At 35.9% G+C, this 17582-nt stretch overlaps 1 protein-coding gene across 2 annotated transcripts; it reads left to right on the top strand.

Moving 5' to 3' along the window:
* Positions 1 to 1030: 1030 nt before the first annotated feature.
* On the top strand, positions 1031 to 15949 carry LOC122066895 (photosynthetic NDH subunit of lumenal location 3, chloroplastic-like). Of its 2 annotated transcripts, none has more exons than XM_042630727.1 (3): positions 1031 to 1155; positions 13847 to 14114; positions 15615 to 15949. In XM_042630727.1, exons 2-3 carry the CDS (start codon positions 13872 to 13874, stop codon positions 15711 to 15713), a joined length of 342 nt encoding a protein of 113 aa, XP_042486661.1. In that variant the 5' UTR covers positions 1031 to 1155; positions 13847 to 13871; the 3' UTR covers positions 15714 to 15949. The 2 variants fall into 2 exon arrangements, with proteins under 2 accessions (XP_042486661.1, XP_042486660.1); XM_042630726.1 differs by lacking the exon at positions 1031 to 1155 and adding an exon at positions 12533 to 12848.
* The last annotated feature ends 1633 nt before the right edge of the window (positions 15950 to 17582 follow it).

Below are 17582 nucleotides of genomic sequence, written 5' to 3'. Positions count from 1 at the left end.
GTGGATTTCTCCATTTTATCTCTCAGCAAACACTATTTGGTTTCAAAAGGTTTATTATTATTATTGGAAAATATTATTTGGAATGTTTGGATTGCTTATTTAGAAAATGTCTTTTAACAATGCATCCATTTCTTTTCGATCGGTGGCCCATAAGAGCATTCATTTCACTATGGTATTTATCAACTCTTACAACATCTTTTCCCAAGCTAAAAAGACTTTTCGATGTTTCTTGGACACCTCATTGAAATGCATCCTTAAATTTGATGTTGATGGAGCTTTTCTTGATTGTCCAAGACGTGCACATCTCAAAGATGTTTTTTCTCAAAAAGGATGGCAAGCTTATTAGATGATTCTCAGAATATATTGGGCTCTTCTATATGTATGTTGTAGAAACTCTTGTCGTAAGAAAAACTTTTCTTTTGGATTTGGAACTTCATCTTTATTCTCTTATCGTGGAGAGCGATAATCTTATGATTGTTTATTTGCTAAAACAGAAATATAACACTACCCTTTGGTATATGCTGCTATTGTAGAGGATTTTTTTTTTTTTGTAGGTAAGGAGGAAAGAAGATAACAACAAGGAGGCCTCCTGCGCGAGCATGGCCTTTTTGTGCACCACATACAGCTCATCAATTGCGCTAGACAATTGTTTTTAATTGTGGAGGGATGCATCTCTCTTACTCAACTTTTTTCCATATATCTCTTTCCATCCTACTTATCGAGAAGGAATGCAATCAATGACTCTTTAGCCTCGTTTGGTTTATCTTACAAATAATCGTTTTTTTCGGATTTTAATGTACCTAGATTTCTTTCTTCTTTTTTTTTTTTTTTTTTTTGTTGATGTTTGTAGATGTTCTCATCCTCATTCTATATTTTCTTCTTCAATAATATAAGTTTAAGGTGATAGAAAGCTCCCTGATTGCATGGCTACTACACCAATGCACAGAGGCATCGACCTGCGCACAATTTAGGGGTAAGGTGGTCTTTTCACACCAGACCAAGCCTAGGCAAAGAGGACACAACTAGGAAGCGTTACTTTTTCTATAAATTTATTCTTCTAAAAAAAAGGTTTATAAATAGGTTAGGGAGAGATAGCATTGCAGATTACAGATCGGGATTGTATTCTAAGGAATTCAGGCGGGTTGTGGTATTTAGGTATCTCCTTCTTCTACCTTTAAATGATTTAGATATTTTATCACATTTTTTTCCATAGTAATTCTTAGAATTTTTTTTTAATTGCATTTGATTGTTTCTGCTCTTTAGCGATTTGGGTACTTGGTTGTCTTGTTAGGGATTTCAAGGGTTATTTCCAATTTGGGTATCTACTTCTTCTACCCCTTTCTAATTTGGATATTTTACTTTCATTTTTTGTTTTTAATCTTGCATTCCTTTTATTTATTTATTTTTTTCCATTGCAAGTTGATTCTGTAGTTCTTTGTTCAACTTCTCTCTTGCATTATTTTCTTAACCGAATTGAAAATTTGAAGGTAAGTTTTTCCCCTTCTTCCATTGATGTGTTGTATCAAGAAAACTCCCTGGAAATTATACCAAATAGAAACAAACGCATATACCATATTTGTTAATATTTACATAAGATATATGATGAGATAGATGAACTTTCTTATCTAGGAGATCATAGTTCAAATGTGTTGAGGAAGATGCAATCCATGGTTGCAATTACCTAACCAACTTGATCTTATATATGTGAAATCTTGTGGCTTTATATCTCCTCATCCAATTCTCCATATATTAGATAATTGTGTTATCCATGAAAATCATGTTTACACCCAAACCATACAATACCAAAACCTGGAGTCAAGTTAATGCTTTTAAAGTTGCCCAAACTTTAAAATTCATGACCGGAATATAATGTCTAAGACTGAAGAATTGAGCCTTGGCCATGCTTTGAAATCTTCTGCTAACTATTTACTAGCAGTACATATTTATTCAATTTTTAGACTCCAACCATTGACATTCCTCTAGCTTTGCTTCTTGACAATCATATGTTTTCTTTTATTTTCTTGACTATGTACTCTATAACAATTATCAAAATTTCTTAATATGTTATGAAATCAAGCTTAATTTTATATCTTCTTCTACTGTTAAGAGCAGGTTAATTCAAGGATGGAAAAAAATGTGCATATTCTGTTTGGATGAAAATTTTTTGTCTATGCTCTATGAGATTTGTTCATTAGTGCAAATTGTATTGCATTTGCTTGTGGTAATTCCTTATTTATGGAATGTTTGCATTCCTAATTAGTTGTAAAGAATATCCATTAACCTTTTTATTAATATTTTTTTAGAGGGGGTGGAATGGGTTAGGTTTAGAGGTCATTATGATTTCCTGTGGTGAAGGCTACATTTTAAGTTAACTAGGTTTAATGTCTTCTATACATATATAGACTTTAGAAACAATGACAACTACTTCAAATAATGACAGAAAGTTCTAAAAATAAACAAAATCTAAAGTCAGTACTTTTTTAACTCTAATGGATGAGGAGGTAAAGAAAAGTAACAAGTGTAGACACCTCATTTTGTCACCTATAGAAACTTCTCAAATGATGATGAGTATCCTTTAAGGTGTAAGGATCCTATATTTATAGACTTGACACATTCACAAACCATCTATGTGAAATGATCAAAATACCCTTAGAGGTGAAATCTTATCCAAAATGTGGTTTTCAGCTCGGACATTGCTGAGATGATATGGTATCAGATTATTCTACCATACCCCTACTTTGGGAAGGGATTGAGCTCATTTACTCTTTATTTAGAAAAGATTTCATTTTAATGTCCGGATGTTTACCTAGTAGCAATCCCTATCGGCTAGTACAATCCTCGATTCTTATGCCTAGTAATAATATGTGAAAGATTGATTTTTGTATCATCCGATTTGGACATTTATAGCCAAACTTATAGCTATTCTAAGTTCATAGTCCTTATGTTAGATAGGTTGGTCTTAGCCTAGTTCTTCTTGAAACTAGCCTAGTTCAGAAGTGAACCTGCCAAAGTGACTAAAAGTACATAAAATGTATTTTACACGAATCGACTCTATAAAGGGGTTGTGTGGATGTTGAGGAGCAGGACCATCGACATCAACTCCCTTCAATGTAAGTATCGGATAGTGCCTTATGGATGTTGACTAAGATCCTCTCTCTATCGACTCTTAAAAACTTATGTTAGACAGAAACAGGGTTAGTTGACATCGATGCACCCAGATGTACAAGGATTCTTCTTCCTCGGGTTTGAAGAGTTGTACATGATTTCAACCTCTCATTTAATGTTAGGAATTCATCTAAGTTGTTTAGTAAGCCACAAAGATGTTATATGATATGATAAACATCTCCCACGAGTGTGACCCTATTATGCACCATTAATGAGATGATTCTCACTTCGATACTTTATATATTGTTTAGATGATTTTCTCAAACCTTAAAATATGTAAAGGGGGGTTATAGTCCCTCTAAAGTCTATAAATATAGGGTTTTCCACGTTGAGAAGGATCCTTTGGACTATCTTTCAGTATAAGTGTTTGGGCAAGTATAATTTCAATTTAGAGCTTCTCTCCTGAGTCTAGTAGACTTTAGCCATCTTCTATTATTTTTCTATTTTTTTATGAGACAAGAAAAATCTCATTAATACCATAAGATTGAATGTAAATTATTATATGAGAGGGGGTAAGGAAGAGAGGTTCTCTCAGTGAGATTCCAAAAAGCTAGATATTTTAGAAATTTAAGTACATCATCATCAGTTGTTTTGAGATGAAAATTAAGTTTAGTAAAAAAAAAAAAAAAATCTGAATATCCAAAAAGACAGTATTTCTTTTAAAGGCCATGCGCATGTCCTATGGTTAGTCAAAAAAAGGTATAGATTGGTAGAATCGTAGATTTTCCCTTGTGTCCATCCCTCATCTTACGCATGTGTTACTCCCATTAGCAGTCCTCGAAAGTATCCTTCATTAGTGCTTCCTGGCATGAGATAATGAAATTTAAATAAACTAACAATATTTTCATAAATTATACAATAAGCCAAGCAGAAGTAATTGGTCTGGTCACTGACTCCCACACATACAATGGTCGATGGGGTCGTAAAGGGGGTAAATGGGGGAGAGGGAGTCTCATGGATTGAGATTGTTTTGGTTGGTTTATTGAAAGTGCTTGCTTGATCTGTCAATTGCTTCTCTGAGTGAAGAATCACAAGGGGATTAGGCCTATCCTGTTTGAAACAGCACATTATTTGTTCCATATATAATTACTTTTCTATTATTACTATTGAGTTTTCTTAGTCAAGGTAAGCCTTTCTTGGCTTATTTTTTTGTTTTCATTGTTATTTCCTTTGTATTTCTTAATTTTTCTACATGCTTTTTGGAGTGTGTGATTATACTTCTTAGGTAGTGATCATATGTTCATTAGGACGATGATTTCATGATGTAGTGATTATGCTTCAATTCGCTATATAGTTAGTTCATATATCATGTTGTGGATTATGGTGTTTTCTTTCATAAAATACTCATCTTTTTTTTTTCTTCTCTACATATAGTGATGGTATAAAGTTCTAATGATGTGCTTATCATATTTTATAATTGATATTGTTTATAATAGTTTTTCTTATTCTTAGAGATTTTCAAGGGTTATTTTTTGATTTATTCTAACTTGTTGTAGGGCCCAGGGTTTATATATATATATATATATATATAACAATATCAGAATCATGAAAACCCTATTTCCCATTTAGCGAAAATTTGTTTAGAGGCAAGTTTTGAAACATCATTTTGCAAGACAAATTTTGCAGCACTACAATCGACACGTACTAAAAATGGTATGTTTAATAATGCATTTTGAAAATTTTGAATGCAGAGGACAATAGATAAAACCTCTTTTTTGATAGTGCTGTAATTTTTTTGTGTGGGGTTCCAAATGCCATAGGCGAATTGGATGAGTTGTTCGGTAGTAGTATTAGTGGTTCGCTGCTTGAGGATGCCACCATATCCGATATCGGAGGCGTTAGTTTCAACAATTTTAAATGCCTCAAGATGAGGGATAAAAAGGCAAGGAATTTCTTGGACTAATCTTTTGATTTGTTGGACAGCATTAGTTTGGGCAGAGGACCAAGGTACTGGGTGCTTTCTGAGTATGAGATAAAGAGGCTCAGCAACTTGGCTAATTTGAGGAAGAAAATCACGAACGTAATTTAAACTGCCTAGAAATCTTTGTAACTGATACGAACGTAATATAAGTTGCCCTATATGGTAAGGAAAATCATGGACTATTGGGAGGAATGGCAAAAGAGTGTAAGACCATGTTTATGCCCAACTTATGTTGGAGATACCCCTTCACATAACTAGATTTATGATATTACCTAAAGTTTAAGACTATAAAAATGAATCGCCTCTCCCGCTCCATATTGATGAGATCGGCTAGTGAGGCGAGCATAAGTTCTAATGTGCTCAATTATGACGAACAAATCACTAATTTTGACCAAAGACTTCAAAATAGGTCCATCCCAAAAATCTCACAAAGAGAAGTTAATCAAAATGATTGGCATACCCATTTTGAAACAATCAAAACAGTCGAGCAACCTGTAAATTTTACTCAAAGTAACCATGAAATCACCCTCTTCGACCCACGGTCTCTCCAAGACTTCAAAATCCACAAATTTAATTATGTCCACGTTGGTCTAGTCTTAGTGGCCATCAAACCCCTACACCACAAAGGCCTTAACACTTCTCTACTGTTAGCCCTTCGTGATCAAAGATTACTTGACTTTAATGATTCCCTCCTAGGAGCCATTGAAACTAGTCTTTGCTATGGTCTTATTCACTTTAATGTTTACCTAAACATGACCATAGCCCTCCATGACCCAAATATTCTTCATTCCCTCAAGATTAACCTCAAAATCCATGGTTACCGAATGATGCATGGTTCTATTCCAATCGCTATTATCTATCATATAAAATTTAAAGCTATGAAAACCGTCAAACCCAGAGCTCTCAAACAATCTCCCAAAGCTTTACCCTTTACCTTGAGACTAACTGTGTTCAAGGACAAACCATTTACAATAAACTTGTTCAGTGGAAAGATATCTCTTTCCCTGCTGAGTGGCAGCTGCAAATGACTGCTCCTCAACATCCAATTTCAAACACCAACATCCAGTCCATATCACAAGATTCAGATGGTTTAGTTACCCTTCGGTTTAACCAAAAAACACCTCCCCTTGTCTACCAAAACTCTCGAAGGTCATGCTTCAGTGCCTCGACCTCTTTAAGCTACTTTCCTATTTGTTCTCTTCCAAGAACTCCTCCGCCTCCTCCAAACCTTTCCGGTTTAAACTCCGGACAAAATGTTATTCATGGTACCTACGAGACTTCGTCCTCTGTACCAGACAATTCTCAATCAGACCAAAATCACCCCCAATCTCCAACCTTTTTCGACGTGGGTCCTCCACCCTCTGATCCTGCTGTCAGTATGCTCCAAACTGATTATAGATTTCATATTGACAAAACTTTAGTTAGAATAGATTTTGAATCTATAAAAAATAGTCAAAAACGAACTTGGTTTCTCTCAACATTTGATCAAGACCAACAGGCTCAAATTCGTACAAATCGGTATGACTTTATAACAAAACTCAAGACAAATATTTTCTTCTTTATTTATTTTGATATATATACCCAGGATAATAACATAGACTACCCTTGGCATAATCGAATCTCCACCCAAACAACTTCCCACAAATCCTGGACCCTTAGTACCGGTCCTTCAACCGCTGCTATCCATCCCCTACTTGATAGTGTCAAGCATATTTTTAAAAATACTGAAATTACTGCTTCTCCGTTCAAAGCAGCTAATCAAAATGACCCAAATCGAAAATTAATTGAGCAATCAAATTATACAAATTTAAGTCTTCAAACGATAGGTGACCAACTCTCCCGAATTGAATGTCTTGTCCAACCAAAACTTATGACTTCATTACCAACAACCCCTCTTCTTTCTTTAATCCCTCCTTTCAAACCTTCCATCATACCACAAAAACAACAAGGTCAACTTAATAAATCATTTCTACTTGATCAAATTAACCATCGTATCGCAACTTTGACAGCTCCCGACACACCAACTCAAGATCAATCTACTGCCGAATCTGCTAATCGTCGGGTTCGCACTGCTGAACAACTTTCAAATCTTAGATGTAAGAAATTACACGATTTCAAATGGTATAAAGACACCTTCTTAACCAAAGTTCTTACTAGACCAGATGCTAATCTTCCATGTTGGAAAGAAAATTTTCTCAATGGTCTCCCAACCCTCTTCTCCAAAAAGATCAAACAACGACTACACAAAGAAAATGACGGGATTATTCTCTATGATCAATTGACCTATGGTCAAATAATTAATCTAATTCATGAAGAAGGTCTAGCCTTATGCACTGATAATAGATTATGAAAACAAATTAACAAACAAAATAAATTTTATAGACGTGAATTAAGAGGTTTTTGCGAACAATTAGGCTTTGCTCCTCTAAAACCACCGTCTAAACATAAACACAAATCCTCTCACAAATCTTTCAAATCAGCCTACCATAAGTCTCACAAACAATTTACAACTCCTGACTTTTGCCAAAAAAGCACTAAAAAACCAACCTATCAAAAACACAAAAAGACTTATAAACCACCTAAAAATTCTCAAACCTCATCTCAAAATTGCTTCTGTTATGGTAAACCTGGCCATATTGCTAAATATTGCCGTGTCTCTAGACGAATTAATTCCTTACAAATTTCTGATAAAGATAAAACCCAAATTCTTACCCTTTTTCAAGAAACAACTTCTTCTTCGTTTTCTGATGAATAAAATTATAACCACAAAAATCCCAAACTAAACCAAGTTCAAGCTTCTGATCATTCGGTTTCCAGCTCCACTGATAATAACAATTTCCAAGCCTGTGCTTGTGACTCTTGTGTTATTGGTCTTAGCTGTGCAGATTGTGCCCCCAAATCCGTTCGCATGCTTAGAACATCCCCCCAAACCAATATTTTTGAATATATAGACAATTTGCCAGACCCAGAACACAAATGCACCTACCTTGAACACTTCAAACAAAACCTTACCTCCCAAAATTCTCCCCAATCTTACAACCTTCAAAAAATTATGCAAAAATTTGATAAACCCCAAAACTCTTCCTCTTTTGACCATTCTTCTCGAATACAAAACCTTGAAACTACTACTGACACCCTGCAGTATGAAATCAAAAACATCAAACAACAATTATCCCTTCTATCTCAACTCCCAAAGCCACAAGTCTCTTCTCTATCAAATCAGACTATCCCAATTGAACCCTTTATAAATCCCTTTTCAAATCCAGAAACCATCTTCTGGTTTTGTTAACACCATTTCTAGTCAAAACTGGTATATCCAAATTACCCTTGTGGTTAATGCCTCTTTCAAACTCTCAATCATTGCCCTTTTGATCAGCTGCTTTGAAGGGAGAAACAGTAATTTCAGTATTTTTAAAAATATGCTTGATACTATCAAGCGGGGGATGGATAGCAGCGGTTGAAGGACCGGTACTAAGGGTCCAGGATTTGTGGGAAGCAGTTTGGGTGGAGATTCGATTATGCCAAGGGTAGTCTATGTTATTATCCTGGGCATATATATCAAAATAAGTAAAGAAAAAAAATATTTGTCTTGAGTTTTGTCATAAAGTCATACCAATTTGTACGAATTTGAGCTTGTTGGTCTTGATAAAATGTTGAGAGAAACCAAGTTTGTTTTTGAGTATTTTTTGGAGATTCAAAATCTTTTCTAAGTAAAGGTTTGTCAATTTGGAATCTATAATCAATTTAGAGCATAATGACAGTAGGATCAGAGGGTGGAGGAGCCACGTCGAAAAAGTTTGGAGATTGGGGGTGATTTTGGTCCGATTGAAAATTGTCTAGTACAGAGGGCAAAGTCTTGTAGGTACCATGAATAACATTTTGTCCGGAGTTTAAACTGGAAAGGTTTGGAGGAGGCGGAGGAGTTCTTGGCAAAGAACAAATAGGAAAATAGTTTGAAAAGGTCGAGGCACTGAAGCATGACCTTTGAGAGTTTTGGTAGACAAGAGGACGCATTTTTTGGTTAAACCGAAGGGTAACTAAACCATCTAAATCTTTTGATATGGACTGGATGTTGGTGTTTGAAATTGGATGTTGAGGAGCAGTCATTTGCAGCTACCACTCAGCAGAGAAAGAGATATCTTTCCACTGAACAGGTTTGGGGTAAATGGTTTGTCCTTAAACACAGTCAGTCTCAAGGTAAAGGGTAGAGCCTTTGGGAGATTGTTTGAGAACTCTGGGTTTGACGGTTTTCATAGCTTTAAATTTTATACAATGGATGATTACGATTGGAATAGAACCATGCATCATTCGGTAACCATGGGTTTTGAGGTTAATCTTGAGGGAATGAAGAATATTTGGGTCATGGAGGGCTATGCTCATGTTTGGGTAAACATTAAAGTGAATAGGACCATAACAAAAGCTAGTTTCAATGGCTCATAGGAGGAAATCATTAAAGTGAAGAAATCTTTGATCACGAAGGGCTAACAGTAGAGAAGTGTTTAGGCCTTCGTAGTGTAGGGGTTTGATGGCCACTAGGACTAGACCAACGTGGACATAATTAAATTTGTGGGTTTTGAGATCTTGGAGAGACTGTGGGTCGAAGAGGGTGATTTCATGATTATTTTGAGTAAAATTTACAGTTTGTTCAACTGTTTTGATTGTTTCAAAATGGGTAAGTCAATCATTTTGCTAAACTTCTCTTTGTGAGGTTTTTGGGATGGATCAATTTTAAAGTCTTTGGTCAAAATCAGTGATTTATTCGTCATAATTGAACACATTAGAACTTGTGCTTACCTCACTAGCCAATCTCATAGACATGGAGCGGGAGAGACGATTCATTTTTACAGAGTCTTAAACTTTGGTTAACATCCTAGATTTAGTTATGTGAAGGGGTATCTCCAACATAAGTTGGGCACAAACGTGGTCTTACACTCTTTTTCCACTCCTCCCAACAGTCCAAAGGTACATACACCGGCACAAAACAAGAAGTGGAAAAATTACGAAAAGTTAAGAAATCGGGAAAAACAAATCGAAATCACAACTACTGTGTAAAAGCAGGATCGATCCAAACCAAAATCCAAAAAAATAGGGTTCTCCTGATTTTGTATGGTTAGGAAGAGCAGGATAGGTGCAATACCGTACCTCAATCCGAAAAGGGGGCGAGAACTAGGTGGGTGCAATACCGTACCTAGAACTAAACAGTGTAAAATTAAACAAACAAAACGGAAGATAAAGAACAAAAACTTAGAAAAGAAAACTGCTTAACCAGATCTATATTTCACAGTCGAGAGGCGCAACTGTAAGCTTCACTGTAAAGATAGAACAAGAAGCAGGAAATGCAAGATAATATGCAAAAATAATATAAAAAATAAACTTTGGATAATATTTGGAGAATAAAGGTACAAGGTTTGGGTTGGAGGATTTGAGAAGAATGATGAGTTAATTAGTTGGAGGAGATCCGGAGGGCTTTTGATGCTAACCTTTGAAGGGTTGTTGCTGATGAAGCTTTGATGACGATATATATATATATATATATATATGCACACAAGAATTTTTATGTTTATTTCCATTATGTTATTTATTTCTTACCATCAGGTCTGTTTAGTTAGAATCTTTCATGTGTTTTTTATTATCTTTACATTGTTTACATTCAATATATTTACCTTCGTTTTACATCTAAACCTCCGGGTATGTGCTCCTAATCCTTATTTTTTATTTTTAGTATTTTATATTCTTATAATGTTTTATTATGAGTTAGATTTTTTTAGCCAAGCAATAGGAAGATTGATTTGCATTGGGTGGACTAAAGTGTCTAATATCTTCCTTGGACTATAAATTGACCCTTACTCAAACCGTTAGTTTGACCAATTCACTATTGATTGGTTGTGGAGTTAAATTTTGTTTTATATAAGTAAAACCCTAATTCTAGGTGGTAAATCTTTGTTTTAGTCATCTCTCTTTCCCTTTCCCCTTCAGGCAGGGGTTTGCCCCATTCCCCGTTGATTGGTCATGGAGTTAATTTTGTTTTGTATAAGTAAGACCCTAATTCTAGGTGGCAACTCTTTGTTTTAGTCATCTCTTTGTCCCTAGGAGATGAGATAGAAGACAAACTCATGTTGCGACCCCCAACATGTGCACCAACAAGTTCATGTTTACAAGAATTTTCTATATAGTTACTAGGGGTGTCAACGGATCGGTTCTGCCTGGTTTTGGTCCAAGTTGAATCGGTTTCGGTGTGGGCATGGTGAAACCAAAACCCACACCGAAACCGAAGTAATAAGGAAATTTTTGTTTCAGTTTGACTTTGATTTCAGGTTTTTATCTAGTTTGGGTTTGATTTTCCATACAAACTTATATAAAACGTTTTTTTTTTTAAATGAATTTTGGGATGTTTTCAATTTTTTAACAGTTTGATTTCGATTTCGATTCAGATTTTGAGTCGATTCTGATTTGGTTTCGGGTCTATTCAGTTTCTGGTGTAGTTCAGTTTGTTTGTAGTGTCACAAGATCCCAAATTGAAATTGACCCAATAAGGCTTTGGTTCGAGTTGATCCGGGCTATTTTCAATTTGGTTCAACCAATTTTACCAGTGCAGTTTAAGTTTTGACACCCATAACAATTACTATGGATTTACAATCTTCTTGGTTATTTTGGGTTTACTTTTGTCGTACATTATTATCTATACACATAAATGAAGTGATTTAGACTTTTTTTTTGGTAGTAAGAAAACAAATTTTTGCCTTCAGTATCATTGTATTAATGCAATCAGCTTTATTGAAATTACTGGATGTACTGGTGCCCTAGATTATATTGTAGTAATTTCAAAACTTATTATAATTGAATAATGGTTATTGATATTTTTGCAAATTTTAAGGATGTGAAAATGGAGAATGATATTTGAAAGCTTTAGTGGATACTCTTGCAACTAGGGTTAGACTAAAGTTTTTTTTTATTCAGATGTTGTCTATCTTTCATGTCATCTTGAAAATGAAACATTTTGGCATATTTTTTTGGTTTTAATTTCTAAACACATTTGGGCTGCAAAACCTCTTAGTTTATACACAGAATACAAATTTATTTCATGTGTGGAAGAGATAAAAACACAACAGTGCTAGTGTTCAGGCACAGAGAACCTTTTCCCTATCATTTGTTTTAGGCTGTTTTTCAGGCTTACATGAACTCTAGAATGGGACCCACGCAAAGGTCTAACTAATAGGTCTCAGTTGTTCTAATCCTAGGAACAAGAGGCAGTTAATTTAATCTCTAGCAATTTCCACATAAAATAAGACCCGTACTCTTTTATATTTTGAATGGGAAACCAACTGCCATGTCATTGGTGAGACGTGTCCAATGTAGACCCCACTTGGGATTGATCCTCTACTTATCTCGAGTCATCCGTCCTATAGCTATTTATGTTCCTCGTTTATCCCTAAAGCATAAAACACATCTCCAGAGAGAGAGAGAGAGAGAGAGAGAGAGAGACCACGTTTCCATTTTCTCTCGACGCGTGAAGCTAGAGAGAGGAAGGCTTCGCGGCTAGTTGGATCGGAGAGAGACCACACTTCGCATACGGTTCAGAGTTGAGAGCCACAAGACCGAAACCGTATACGTATATCTGAGCTGTTTCTGTTGTTTATAACCATAGATACTCCTTATCTTTATACGTATTAGAATACGTATGACAAAACGCACACACTCTCTCTTCTCTATTTCCTCAGGCGTACGGACAACTCGTCTTTTCCAAAGATCATCTCTTATCCAGGTTAACCCCTCTTTTATACTCTCTTTGTTGCTTCATTCCTTTCTGTGTTTTCAGTCATTAATGCTCTGGTTTGTTTGCTTGAAGAGAAGATTAATTTTTCCATTTTTATGTTCCAAGTAATTAACAGAGGTCTTTGAGCATTTCTTCTTTTCTTGATATGAGTTTCTTATTTCACTTTGGTTTCTTGCTTGGATTTTAACCCATCTGTAAATTGCAGTGATTTGGGAGATTTTCTTGCTCCCGTATTGCGATTTTTGTGAAATCTGAAAGTGGGTTTGGCTTAATTTTTTATTTTCATTTTGGTTATGGTGATCTCTGTTCTTGACTGCTCAAAGTTTTTTCTGATCATGATGGGTTTCTAATAAATTCCCATTTGAGCATATTTCATCATTCTCATGGTCTTTGATCAAAGCATGAATCAAGAGAAGAAATCAATTTGGAATTCTTGAGCTTCAAGAAAACTAATACCAAGAAAACTCTCCTTTCTTTCTTTATTTGGAATCATCAGGTTTTAGCTTATTGTGCATAATCAGGAATTCTCCTTATGTTCTTTGCTTACTGTTTTAGGAAATATCTTGTGTTGTTACCGTGGGTGTATGGAAGTTTCATACTCCCAATTAAATAAATAATGGCAGCTTCTTAAGGGTAACACCAAAAGGCTTTTCTTATCAGTTTGGGTCAAATTGATTTCTAGTAAGTTTCTTAAAAGGGTGTTATGGAAAGCAATCTTTTGATAACTCTTATTGTTTCAAGTGTTGGTTTTGGGAAGGTAGGATGAAATCCCATCCTCCAATTGATAAGGAAGTTGTAGATTTCTTTTTTTATCTTCCCTTTTTACCCCTTCCTTTCTAGGTACTTTCCTTGCTCCCAAAGTCTCCTCCCAATCATATATAATGTCATAACCATTAACAAGCCAATGCTTATGTGCTTTCCTTCTTCCTTTTTCTCCTAAACTGTTCTCAATAAGTGATTAGCTTTCACCTTGTCTTTGTGATTAGATTCTTCTTCTAGTTTTCTTGAATCATGAACATGGAGGATGTCCAGTCAAGAGGAAGTAAGAATCGGATCAAGAAATGTGTATTTGATCTTCTATCGATTGGAGAAATGAGTGATGATGAGAATTCTTGGGACATTTTGGAAAAAGATCTCCGGCTAAAATCGGTGTTCTTGTACTGCGATTTCAGTCGGGTGATCTCTCATGCACCGGAGGAACAAAAGAAGAGTCTCACAGAGCTTGCTAATAGGCTTTTCTATTACATAGAAGAGGTAATTCTCGTTTCTGAACTTTCAAGTTTTCTTTTCAAAATTCTCTCTTTTGAGGTTCTATAGAAGAGATGGTCAAGGTCATATTGGTCAATTATTTTGGTCGTTGATCATTCCATTTAAAAGGTATTTAGAGTATATGGGCCTGCCTCCACCCCAATGAGAGTCTCTTTAGATCACACTGGCCCATACCAAAACTTATTGATAAGGTTAGCTAATCTATTCTTAGAGAATATAGGCCTTTTAGGGTTGTGGGCTTTTCAGCTGGCATGTTGGGTTAGGGTTGAAATTTTCAGGCCTGGGTGGCTGGGTAGGGTCGAGTGGGCCTGAGCTTGAGTTCAGCCTGACCTTGCTTGTATATATAAATATATAGGATATAATTATAGGTAAAAAATATCATAATATGGGTAAAAAAGGGAGAGCCCAACCTTACCCCTGAAATGACAAAAGTAGGGATTGTTAGGATCAATCAGGGCCAACCTGGGAATTAGGTTTAATCAGGTCTGGGCTGCATTGTGTTGCTATGGCCCAGCTAGGCCTCGGGCTGGCTACCCGTCTGCATTCCCCGCACTCAACACAGCCCCCCTGAAAGACTCGGGCATCTTTTTGCAACCCCTGAAAATAGGGCAATGTGTTAGGGCTGGGGAACACTAGACGAGAAGTGTTCTTTCTCCCTTATTACAAATCAATAAAATAAAAAAATCAATAATGATAAATGAGAGAAAGAATGTTCTCAGGCTGAGTAGTGTACACGTCCTTGGTGTCTCTCTCCTCCGTCCTATAAAATGATATATTTTCCATTATTTTGGGAGAAGAGAGATAAACACAGGGATGGGCTAGCGTTCACTACACAGTCGGTCAGAGAACTCAAACCCATAATAAATATATGAATTTCAATTAGCTCCTTAAATTGAGTTCCTAGAGGTCTATATATAACACTTAATTACCAAAAAAGAAAAAGTGTTCTATATACAATATTTTCTTGGGTTGGGTTAATATCGGCCCAGCCCAGCCCAACCCTTACCAATGTAAAATAGCTAGAGAAGTAAACAACCCATGGGCTCAAAACCATATGGAATTGGAATTAGTCATGGGCCACAATCTCATCAGTCAGCCTTTCATCAGAAAGCAAAAGGTCCCATGGCTCTGGTCTCTGATACAGGGTGGACATTAAGGCCCTGTAGTCAGGATGAAGAAAGTAATTCCTTGGGCTAGGATCAGAGATTCCAATTTGACAAATTATAAGTCAAGTCCAGATTTGGAGTCGGATCTTATCATTGTGAGTCTGGGTTTAAAAACCCAGAATCAGGATCTGGATTGATCAGAATCCGCCAAGACCGGATATGGTTAAAATTGGTCAAATATGCCCAAAACCTAGTTTTTAGAAAGGGATTGGCCTTGGTCTATTAATGGCATTATATTGTAGGTGATATAGATTGGTATCCCTGTATCATCAATCTAGACCATTGAATTTGAACGATCACTGTCTTATTATTCCTGCAGCTGGATCATGCAGTGAAACTGCGTAACATTCCGTTAACGCAGAATCGATACAGCGACGCGGCTGTTGTATTGCATGAAGTGATGTCAGTCATGCTTTAATTGAAGGTATTATTAGAGAACTAAACCCAACAGTTTCAAGAAAGGGTGTTTGTACATAAACATGATAACTAGATTAGAATTCTCTCTCTATACTAGAGAGAGAGAGAGAGAGAGATCATATGTTTGTACATATTAACATTTTAGGACCCTGTGAATGTGTAAACCATGCATATGTTGTGTTTGTGAAAAGTGGGGAAAATTTCATTCTCACGCAACCTGTAATCTGATTTATTATTAGCCAACTTTGCTTCATTTATAAGTAGAAATGATAAGTGTGTTTAATGGGTAAACCCTCAAGATGGGGCAAAATTATCCTTTGCAATGAGTGGTGCAGTGTGGTGAGCGTCGGATGGTCGAGAGGGACCTTGGGGTGCGTGCCTAAATGCTTTCAGCCATATGATACTGACTGCATCGCCGCATTCACTGCAGAGGATAATGGCCCATGGATAGATGCCATGTAGGCTTTCATGGGAAATGAGAATGGACCAAAAGAGGGGTTTAAGAGATGACATTTGGATTTTGATGAGAAAGAGAAATGGGTTTGACAGATTTCCCTTCCTAGTTTTTGTTTTTTTTGGTGAAAGATTTCCCTTTTGAAAGAAGGGCTTCCAGGATTCTGTATTTAGTAATTTGGATATTGGAAGAAGCGTTTTTGTTTCCGAATGGCCCTAGCCACGATTTACAGATCCCTAATATCCATAAATGTATAGATCCTCTCCAGCCATTTTGGGCATCCAGCGCGATTTCAATTATTTTTTTTTATTTTATTTATTTTTGATCAGCCAAAAAATAATAATAATAATAATGCATTAAGCAACATAATTTACATTATATATCATATCCAACCTATATATCAACTGTCTTTTAGTTAAGAGTTTCATACGCTATAATTTACAATTCCCCCACATACCTATTGTTAGCTTTAAAACAAAATCGAAGAGGAATAGGATGGTTATACATCTCTAAGCATAAATAATATTAGAGTTCTTGGCCATATGGTTAATAGCTTGTCATAATCCTTGTCAAAAAACATCTTAAGATCTTCCGCTTCACTCCAAATCACGTCCATGGACCACTTCATGGTCTTAACCCTTATCGTCCCTTTCAGTGGGCCTTAAAGCGTCCGCCTCACCACCTTTTCCTATCAAGACATAATTTGCCCCGCATAAGATACAACGTTTTCGGAAAACAAATGATATCGTCCATGCAGATATATTTTTTTATTTGCATGATTTCAATGGTTGTTAGAACACGAGCATGCACACCAACACATAAATGTGCACCCTAAGGGGCTCCTAGCCATTGGATGTGCTTTGGGTGCCTAGCACGGGTGGAGAGGATTTCATTCAGAATCCAAGTATCCGATTTGGCCTATTACAGTTGATTCATGGTATGAATAATAAAATGCTATATATTAATGAAGAAGCATCCATAGAGATATCATTTTCCATTTAATGGGGAACCGCCAATCATTTCGCCTCCATGTATCACAGCACAGGTGCCACACTCCCCCATTAAAACATTTTTCTCTAATATCATATAACAAGAAAAACAAGTCTAATCACCATCCCTCTTTACTACCTTACAAAATCCAATCTTGTAATTTCAAATTGGCTTGTCAAATATCTATTTTTTTTCCATCTCTGCTCCTTAATCCACTACAACCTCTAAAAAAATCCCTCTGGCCTCTGAATCTGGTAGTGGACTCTTTGAAACACCATAGTCCATATACATACAAATAACCTGATGATTAAAGAATACAATATAAGACCACCTAGATTCACTTGTGTAACGATCAAAACTATCAACACAAATTATAATAGGTTATTTGGTGTCATACCCCACAACTAAGTAAGCCCTAAAGCTGCT

Source organism: Macadamia integrifolia, unplaced genomic scaffold (genome assembly GCF_013358625.1).
Source record: "Macadamia integrifolia cultivar HAES 741 unplaced genomic scaffold, SCU_Mint_v3 scaffold2625, whole genome shotgun sequence".
NCBI classification, from domain to species: Eukaryota; Viridiplantae; Streptophyta; class Magnoliopsida; order Proteales; family Proteaceae; genus Macadamia; species Macadamia integrifolia.
This window is presented reverse-complemented; position numbering and strand designations above follow the sequence as displayed.